The 9,556-nt window shown below is 44.8% G+C and overlaps 1 protein-coding gene across 2 annotated transcripts in view; it reads left to right on the plus strand.

The window, feature by feature from the left end:
* Window positions 1-5,479, plus strand: part of LOC135551896 (zinc finger protein OZF-like) — a 24,858-nt gene extending 19,379 nt beyond the window's left edge. For both annotated transcript variants that reach the window (XM_064983173.1, XM_064983174.1), the window contains exons 4-7: window positions 4,031-4,187; window positions 4,399-4,481; window positions 4,737-4,847; window positions 4,962-5,479. In XM_064983173.1, coding sequence (XP_064839245.1) covers window positions 4,031-4,187; window positions 4,399-4,481; window positions 4,737-4,847; window positions 4,962-5,147 — 537 coding nt within the window. In that variant the 3' untranslated portion in view covers window positions 5,148-5,479. The remainder of the gene's footprint in view (window positions 1-4,030; window positions 4,188-4,398; window positions 4,482-4,736; window positions 4,848-4,961) is intronic.
* Window positions 5,480-9,556: the final 4,077 nt, after the last annotated feature.

Below are 9,556 nucleotides of genomic sequence, written 5' to 3' on the forward strand. Positions count from 1 at the left end.
GACTTGGGTAGGAGCTCACAGGAGCTGAGTATTTCAGTCCAAGTCCAGCTTGGATTAGAAGCCTATTTTATGACCCTTTGGGGTTATGGAAAGGCAGCATGCTGGAATTATTTTTCACGTTCATTGAGGAACTGTTGTGAATCTCAATGGATGTAAATCAGATTATTTATTATTTTGCTTTTTGAGGTGAAAGCATTAGTTTGAGAAGCTCCAAAGGTCATTAATGGTGGTGTTAAGCCAATCAGATACCCCAAATGTATGCTTACATTTGCACGCAGGCAGCGTGTAGGCCTACTTCTATGCGTGCGCATCCTTATTAACATTGACAGGGGTGCGCCAAACAAAAGACGATGACTAAATTGACACGACTTGTAAGTGGAATTAAAGTAACCAAAATTTGTTTCTCACAAGGGTAGTGTAGGATTTTGACTGCAAACATTGTAGCCACTCTGACATTGAGAACAGGAAGACTGTAAATAATATTGACTGCATTAAAATAAAAGACCATAACATTATAGATTAAAAATGTGAATTCATGGTAAATGTACTGCTGGTCATATTTGTTCAAATCAAAGTTTATTTGTCACGTGCGCCGAATACAACAGGTGTAGTAGACCTTACAGTGAAATGCTTACTTACAGGCTCTAACCAATGGTGTGGAAAAAGTGTGTAGGTAAGGAAATAAAACAGTAAAAAGACATTTGAAAAAAGTGTCAACTATATACAGACACCTGTTAGTCAGGCTTATTGAGGTAGTATGTACATGTAGGTATCTTTTAAAGTGACTATGCATATATGATGAACAGCGAGTAGCAGAAGCGTAAAAAGAGAGCCCGGTTAGCCAATGTGCGAGAGCACTGGTTGGTCAGGCCAATTAGGTAGTATGTACATGAATGTATAGTTGGTGACTGCATATAAGATATAAACAGAGTGGTTGGGGGGGGCACACAATGCAAATAGTCCGGGTAACCATTTGGTTACCTGTTCAGGAATCCTATGGCTTGGGGGTAAAAACTGTTGAGAAACCTTTCTGTCCCAGACTTGGCACTCCGGTACCGCTTGCCATGAGATAGTAGAGAGAACAGTCTGTGACAATTTTTCAGGCCTTCCTCTGACACCGCCTGGTGAAGAGGTCCTGGATGGCAGGCAGCTTAGCCCCAGTGATGTACTGGGCTGCACGCACTACCCTCTGAAGTGCCTTGTGGTTGGAGCCCGAGCAATTGCCGTACCAGGCAGTGATGCAGCCGGACAGGATGGTGTTGCAGCTGTAGAACCTTTTGAGGATCACAGGACCCATGCCAAATCCTTTTAGTTTCCTGAGGGGGAATAGGCTTTGTCGTGCCCTCTTCACAACTGTCTTGGTGTGTTTGGACCATTCTAGTTTGTTGATGTGGACACCAAGGAATTTGAAGCTCTCAACCTGCTCCACTACAGCCCCGTCGATGAGAATGGGGATGTGCTCATTTTCCTCTAGTCTACAATCATCTCCTTAGTCTTGGTTACATTGAGGGATAGGTTGTTATTCTGGAACCACCCGGCCAGGTCTCTGACCTCCTCCCTATAGGCTCTCGTCGTTGATGCTGGTCAGGCCTACCACTATGTCGTCAGCAAACTTAATGATTGTGTTGGAGTCATGCCTGGCCATGCAGTTGTGGATGAACAGGGAGTACAGGAGGGGACTGAGCACACACTCCTGTGGAGTTCAGTGTTGAGGATCAGCATGGCAGATGTGTTGCTACCTACCCTGACCACCTGGGGGCAGCCCGTCAGGAAGTCCAGGATCCAGTTGCAGAGGGAGGTGTTTAGTCCCAGGATCCTTAGCTTGGTGATGAGCTTTGAGGGTACTATTGTGTTGAACGCTGAGCTGTGGTCAATGAACAGCATTCTCACATAGGTGTTCTTTTTGTCCAGGTGGGGAAGGGCAGTGTGGAGTGCAATAGAGATTGCATCATCTGTTGATCTGTTTTATGCGGTATACAAATTGGAGTGGGTCTAGTGTTTCTGGGATAATGGTGTTGATGTGAGCCATTACCAACCTTTCAAAGCACTTCATGACTACGGACATGAGTGCTACAGGTCTGTAGTCATTTAGGCAGGTTGCCTTTGTTCTTGGGCACAGGGACTATGGTGGTCTGCTTGAAACATGTTGGTATTCGACTCAATCAGGGACATGTTGAAAATGTCAGTGAAGACACCTGCCAGTTGGTCAGCACATGCCCAGAGCACACGTCCTGGTAATCCGTCTGGCCCCGCAGCCTTGTGTATGTTGACCTGTTTAAAGGTCTTACTCACGTCGGCTACAGAGAGCGTGATCACACAGTCGTCCAGAACGGTTGATGCTCTCATGCATGCGACAGTGTTGCTTGCCTCGAAGCGAGCATAGAACTGATTTAGCTCATCTGGTAGGCTCTTGTCACTGGGCAGCTCACAGATGTGCTTCCCTTTGTAGTCTGTAATAGTTTGCATCCCCTGCCACATAAGACGAGCATCAGAGCCTGTGTAGTATGATTCAATCTTAGCTCTGTATTGAATCTTTGCCTGTTTGATGGTTTGTCGCAGGGCATAGCAGGATTTCTTGTAAGCTTCCAGGTTAGAGTCCCGTGCCTTGAAAGCGGTAGCTCTACCCTTTAGCTCAGTGTGAATGTTACCTGTAATCCATGGCTTCTGGTTGGGGTATGTACGTACGGTCACTGTGGGGACAACGTCCTCAATGCACTTATTGATAAAGCCAGTGACTGATGTGGTGTATTCCTCAATGTCATCGGAAGAATCCTAGAACATGTTCCAGTCTATGAAAGCAAAGCAGTCCTGTAGTTTAGCATCTGCTTCATCTGACCATTTATTTTAATAGACCGAGTCACTGGTGCTTCCTGCTTTTAATTTTTGCTTGTAAGCAGGAATTAGGAGGATAGAGTTGTGGTCGGATTTACCAAATGGAGGGCGAGGGAGAGCTTTGTACACGTCTTTGTGTGTGGAGTACAGGAGATCTATAAAAAAAATCCCTCTGGTTGCACATTTAACATGTTGATAAAGATTTGGTGGCACTGATTTAAGTTTCCCTGCATTTAAGTCTCCGGCCACTAGGAGCGCCACCTCTGGGTGAGTGGTTTCCTGTTTGCTTATTTCTTCATACAGCTGACTTAGTGCGGTCTTGGTGCCAGCATCTGTCTGTGGTGGTAATTGTATCCCGCTAGTTGAATATCCATGTTGTAATTCAGCCACAATTCCGTGAAGCATAGGATATTAGTTTGATGTCCTGTTGGTGAGTAATATTGACGGTAACGGCAGCTTTCCTGGGGGGGGAGGAGAATACTGGAGTGAAGTGCATCTGGTCGCATGGTCAATCCAACTTCCTCATTGGCCATGCAGCATTTACGGTGATATTGCTGGAGCAGAAGTTGGGACATTCATACTACTTCACAGAGCTGTTGTCAAGGAAATGAGTTTGTTTTATATAGGATGTACCACCCCACCTACAGTCAACCAGTCATGTCAATGTGGCACTATACAGAGCCTTCCGCATTATTACATTTTGGGCAATGTGTTACAGAGCTTTATATTTTATTTTTGGGCCTCTGGGGGCTCTGCAATTGTCACACCCTCTATATGGAGTCTCTGACCACATTTTCAAATCAAGCATACATTTGCTTTTAGTCCAGGCCTCTGCAATGGATTAGTTCACTGAGGTATGTGCACCTGTGTTACTGCGCAATCTCTTTCGACCAACAGACCAAACAATCGGCCAGTCGCCTAATTGGGCTCAGCCCTAAAAACAACTGCCTCCAGCAAACTCTGCAGTGCTGGGATGACTGTGTCCCCATATACATTACTTTCTATTGGTTGCTAGAATTTTGTAGAATTTAAATTGAAAGACTTAATTTTGGAGTAGGCGTTGTCAGTTCATTAATCATGTGCCACGGAATCAACATTGCACGTTTCTTCCCAACTGTTTTGCAACCTGTGGCACAGCTGTCATTTTAATTGGTAAATGGTCTACCAACAACTGATGTGCTGATTAAGTTTTTGTTAGACAGGAAAGGTGGTTCCCAAAAGAAAACAGTGGAACGCGGAACAAGGGAAGGGCTCAAAGAGGATGAAGGCTGAAGTTGCTGTCAAATCTATAAACACAGAAAATGATGAACTACCTGATGGCCTTACCAAGGAGGCCTATGAACTAATGGTCAAAGGTATGTTTTGTATTCAAAGAATTGTAAGCATGAACTGTTTTATGGCTGACCATGATCCTAATCCCATTTATCACATCCATGTTTCACGACTGGACTGGGTTTTTGTCTAAATGTACAATGTCGTACTTTTAATCCCATAGAATGAAATCTATATTCTCTCATTAATCTCTAATGGTTGTTCAATTGAAATGGCCTACCCCCTCTGTTTCAGAAACCCCTCCCTCTTCTTACTGGAAGGAGGTAGCTGAGGAGAGACGAAAAGCGCTCTACAGCGTTCTCCAGGAGAATGAGAAAGTGAGTTAATCACTGAAAACTGACTAATGTGTAGCCATCAACTTGTCCCTGTCCCACGGTGCAATTTGTCAAAATCTATCTCTGTCACAGTGGGTGTTGTCTGTTTTTCACATTCTTGTGGCACTTTGATCCCAGGTTGTTTGGATATAGTGCTGTTGACTTAAGCTGATAGTTGGCTCTGAAATTACCTTTTTAGCTGATGGTGAAGCCTGAAACTGTCAATTTCTCAAGCTGACTTTCACCTTGTTTGATTAGTTGCACAAAGACATTGATGCCAAGGATGAGCAGATAGCCCAGCTGAAGACTGAGAATGATGAGCTTCAGGAGCTGGCCCAGCACATACATCACATGGCTGACATGATAGAGGTAACTAGTAACTAGGGAAATTGATGCGACATAAAGGGGAATTTGTCTGTCTTTGCTGGATGCTTTTAAACCTAAGGTCACTTGTGATGTTCAAAGCTCATTCTGTCTCCTCAGAGGTTGACTGGAAAGAGTCCAGAAAGTCTGGATGACTTGAGAGAGATCACCCTTGGTACCGAAGATGAGTTGAAAGCGCTAGATGAATCTGATGACCAATGTACCAGCAGTGATTTCACACCCAGGGCTGATGTCTTGGATGATGTCACAGAACAACAGGAAGATGAACCCTCAGAGGATGATTGAGTGACAGAACTCCAGTGCACTGGTGAAACTCAACTTTGGGAGATGTCTGGACTATGTTATGGACTTGCCATTCTGGCACTGATGCCTGTAGTAGCTTTATATATTTTCTCTGCTTACATCTAAAGATCTTATTTGCATAAGATTTTTTGTTTGATAAACCACAACAGCATACCACCTGATTTATGAAAATGGAAGTTTCCCTTGTTTTATCTTTGCTGTTTAAATCTATTTGTGTTAACCTATGTTTGAGAATTGTTCATTATAGTGCTGTTGTAATGCACTCTGTACATATGCTTCTGGTCTTCTGTGAAATAAACATTTTTTTTTACTAATTTGCCTTTTAATTTCTCAAACTTTCAAAGGAATAGTGACATCGGTTGGCCTATGTTAAAACCTGACCTCAAACAAAGGCATCAGAAATGAGTGGCTTAAGAGCCATAGTTTTGCACTGTAACCTGTCCTGCGCCTAGTGCTGTAACAGCCTGTGGTGCCCAGAACCCTAGCATGCAGAGCAGTTCCCTGGCGTAGTTCTTCGGCCAGCCGTACCAGTCCTGTCCCTCCAGAACCTCTAGGGTCAGCCTCAGGCTCTGTGACCCCACCAAGGTGCGTATAACTGGGATGTTGTTACAACACAGGATGTTGAGCAAGTAGCAGCTCCACATTTTAGCCTTGGTGGATAGAGACAGTGGGCAGGTGGGGTCCATCAGCTCCTGTAGGTGAAGATCAATTTTGGCTTGGAATTTTATGCAAAAATTTATATTATGGCTTCAGTGCCTTGCTCAAGGCCACAATGGCAGGTGAACATCTATAGCCAGAGGTAACTGCTGTCCCTACCTGCTGCTCTAACCTCCAGGCCCTTCAAATGCCAACTCTACCACAATGCCACTGCATTTCATTGTTCTTCTCTAATCAAGGATTGCTTTAGACCTGGGACACCAGCTGGGTGCAATGAATTATCAGAACAGAACCAGCAGGCTCTGGACCTCATAGGGTAAGTGTTGAATAACCTTTCTCTAGGCTACCTGTAGTGTGGCGTAGAGGCCTATTGAGTGGGCCTGCTTCTGGTTGGTCAAGTGGACATAACAGACACCAGACAGCCCCTCCAGCACAGAAATCCTCTGGTCATCTGACAGGCTGTGCTGCTTGAGGAAGTCTGCCATGGCTGGCATGTACTCTGCAGCACAGGTTGCTGCTGCATAGCCACCTGGGGAAATGGTTTAATACTTTTCAGAGGCAAAGTACTTCTTTTGGGGTGTGTATATCTACTTTCAGTAGCTACATATCAAATATTGACACACGATGGCTTTGCAATGTGCTCTGATTTCACAAGACAATTAATATAATCTTGGAGTTAATTTGAGCAGTGCTGTGGTACCAAACACATGCATTTAGCTGTTTTAATGTACCTCTTTAATGTAATTGAATTAGCATACAGAGCCCAAAACAATCCATTGGGTAAGTATGCTCCAACAGGTAAAATGAGCCCACAGGAGTTATGACTCACCACAACAATTTTGCGCAATTGGATGTCAACATTTAGCAGACTCTGTTATCCAGAGTGACTTACATGAGCAATTTGGGTGAAAGGGTGTAACTAAACCCCAAATGCAGCCTCTGCCCAACGCATTCAAATTAATAAAATGCATTCTGGTGAAGTTGTGGGTGGGTGAAATTGCTTCTGAATAATTTTGTTGGGTACATGTAGTTGAACCTGATCCCAACACTTTCTCACTAAAGCACACTTAGAAGTCCACTGGCATGCTCTAATAAAATAATGTCCACTACGAGCAGATGTCTGGCCAGTTGGCTCACTGTGGTAACGTGCTGAGTCCCTGGCCAGTTGGCTCACTGTGGTTAACGCGCTGAGTCCCTGGCCAGTTGGCTCACTGTGGTAACGCGCTGAGTCCCTGGCCAGTTGGCTCACTGTGGTTAACGCGCTAAGTCCCTGGCCAGTTGGCTCACTGTGGTTAACGCGCTGAGTCCCTGACATCGATTTCCACCACTTGCAATGTAATTCAAATCCCCAATGAGGTGCAAAAATGATGCTAAACGTAGACTTGCATATTGCAACATTGTGTTTGGAAGGAAAGTGCAATCACCTTAAATGAAGATTAGGGGCTCAGTTAATCCAACCCGCATTGCAGTATTTACACAGTAGCTCTTTTTCCAATGGTCAAATGAACTCTGGTTTTGGGTACTTTTAGCTCATGTGGGTTTAGAAACCTCAACCATTGAACTGTGAGCCACCTGTGGTGACATACTACACTGAAAATCAGTCATAGCACTTTTGTAGAAAATACAATGGGTTGACATGACCACCATTGTCATCTATTTCTTGTTATAATGGATGTAGCTACAAATATAAAACGTATAATCCCATAGCCTATGTGGTTTATATTCTTTGTGAAAGCATAAATGAAACTAAGCAAAAAATGTCAATTTGGTCATGCAGAAATTACCTTACTGCCTTTTGAAATTTGTCAGTCTAGTCAAGCAGCCTGAGTCAAGGAAGCATCTTGCACAAACTCAGTAAAAAAAGAAACATCCCTTTTTCAGGACCTTGTCTTTCAAAGATAATTCGCAAAAATCCAAATAACTTCACAATCTTCATTGTAAAGGGTTTCAACACCGTTTCCCATGCCTGTTCAATGAACCATAAACAATTAATGAACATGCAGCTGTGGAACGGTCGTTAAGACACTAACAGCTTACAGACGGTAGGCAATGTTACAGTTATGAACACTTAGGACACTGAAGAGGCTTTTCTATTGACTGGAAAAAACACCAAAAGAAAGATTCCCAGGGTCCCTGCTCACCTGTGTGAATGTGCCTTAGGCATACACCAAGGAGGCATGATGACTGCAGATGTGGCCAGGACAATAAATTGCAATGTCCATGCTGTGAGACGCCTAAGACAGCCCTACAGGGAGACAGGATGGACAGCTGATCGTCATCGCAGTAGCAGACCACGTATAACACCTGCACAGGATCAGTACATCCGAACATCACACCTGCGGGACAGGTACAGGATGGCAACAACTGTTACACCAGGAACACACAATCCCTCCATCAGTGCTCAGACTGTCTGCAATAGGCTGAGAGAGGCTAGACTGAGGGCTTGTAGGCCTTTTGTAAGGCAGGTCCTCACCAGGCATTACCGGCAACAATGTCGCCTATGGGCACAAACCCACAGTCGCTGGACCAGACAGGACTGGCAAAAAGTGCTCTTCTCTGATGAGTCGTGGTTATGTCTCACCAGGGGTGATGGTCAGATTCGCATTTATCGTCAAAGGAATGAGTGTTACACCGAGGCCTGTACTCTGGTACGGGATTGATTTGGAGGTGGAGGGTCTGTCATGGTCTGGGGCGGTGTGTCACAGCATCATCGGACTGAGCTTGTTGTCATTGCAGGCAATCTCAACGCTGTGCTTTACAGGGAAGACATCCTCCCTCATGTGGTACCCTTCCTGCAGGCTCATCCTGACATGACCCTCCAGCATGACAATGCCACCAGCCGTACTGCTCGTTCTGTGGGTGACTTCTGCAAGACAGGAATGTCAGTGTTCTGCCATGGCCAGCGAAGAGCCCGGATCGCAATCCCATTGAGCACATCTGGGACCTGTTTGATTGGAGGGTGAGGACAAGGGCCATTCCCCCAGAAATGTCAGGGATCTTGCAGGTGCCTTGGTGGAAGAGTGGGGTAACATCTCACAGCAAGAACTGGCAAATCTGGGGCAGTCTACGAGGAGGAGATGCACTGCAGTACTTAATACAGCTGGTGGCCACACAGCTACTGAATGTTACTTTGGATTTTGACCCCCCCCCTCCCTTTTGATCAGGGACACATTATTCCATTTCTGCTAGTCACATGTCTGTGGAACTTGTTCAGTTTGTCTGTTGTTGAATCTTATGTTCATAAAAATATTTGCACATGTTAATTTTGTTGAAAATAAACGAAGTGAACAGAGGATGTTTCTTTTTTTGCAGAGTTAGAGGAAAGCCCATAAAATTGTCAGACCCAAGTCATAGACTGTTTTCTCTGCGACCACACAGCAAGCGGCACCGGAGCGCCAAGTCTAGGACCAAAGGGTTCCTCAACAGCTTCTAACCCCAAGCCATAAGACTGCTGAACAATTAATAAAATCACCACCGGACAATTTATGTTGACCCCCCCCCCCTCCCCTCCCCTCCCTTTTGTACATTGCTGCTACTTGCTGTTTATCTATGCATAGTCACCACCCCCACCAATATGTACAAATTACCGCAACTAGCCTGTAACCCCGCACACTGACTTGGTACCGGTGCCCCCTGTATATAACCTTGTTATTCTTATTGTGTTACGTTTTATTACTTTTTATTTTAATGTACTTGGTAACTCTTTTCTTGACCTGGCCTGTTGGTTAAGGGCT

The sequence above is a fragment of the Oncorhynchus masou genome, chromosome 13, assembly GCF_036934945.1.
Source record: "Oncorhynchus masou masou isolate Uvic2021 chromosome 13, UVic_Omas_1.1, whole genome shotgun sequence".
Taxonomy (NCBI): domain Eukaryota; kingdom Metazoa; phylum Chordata; class Actinopteri; order Salmoniformes; family Salmonidae; genus Oncorhynchus; species Oncorhynchus masou.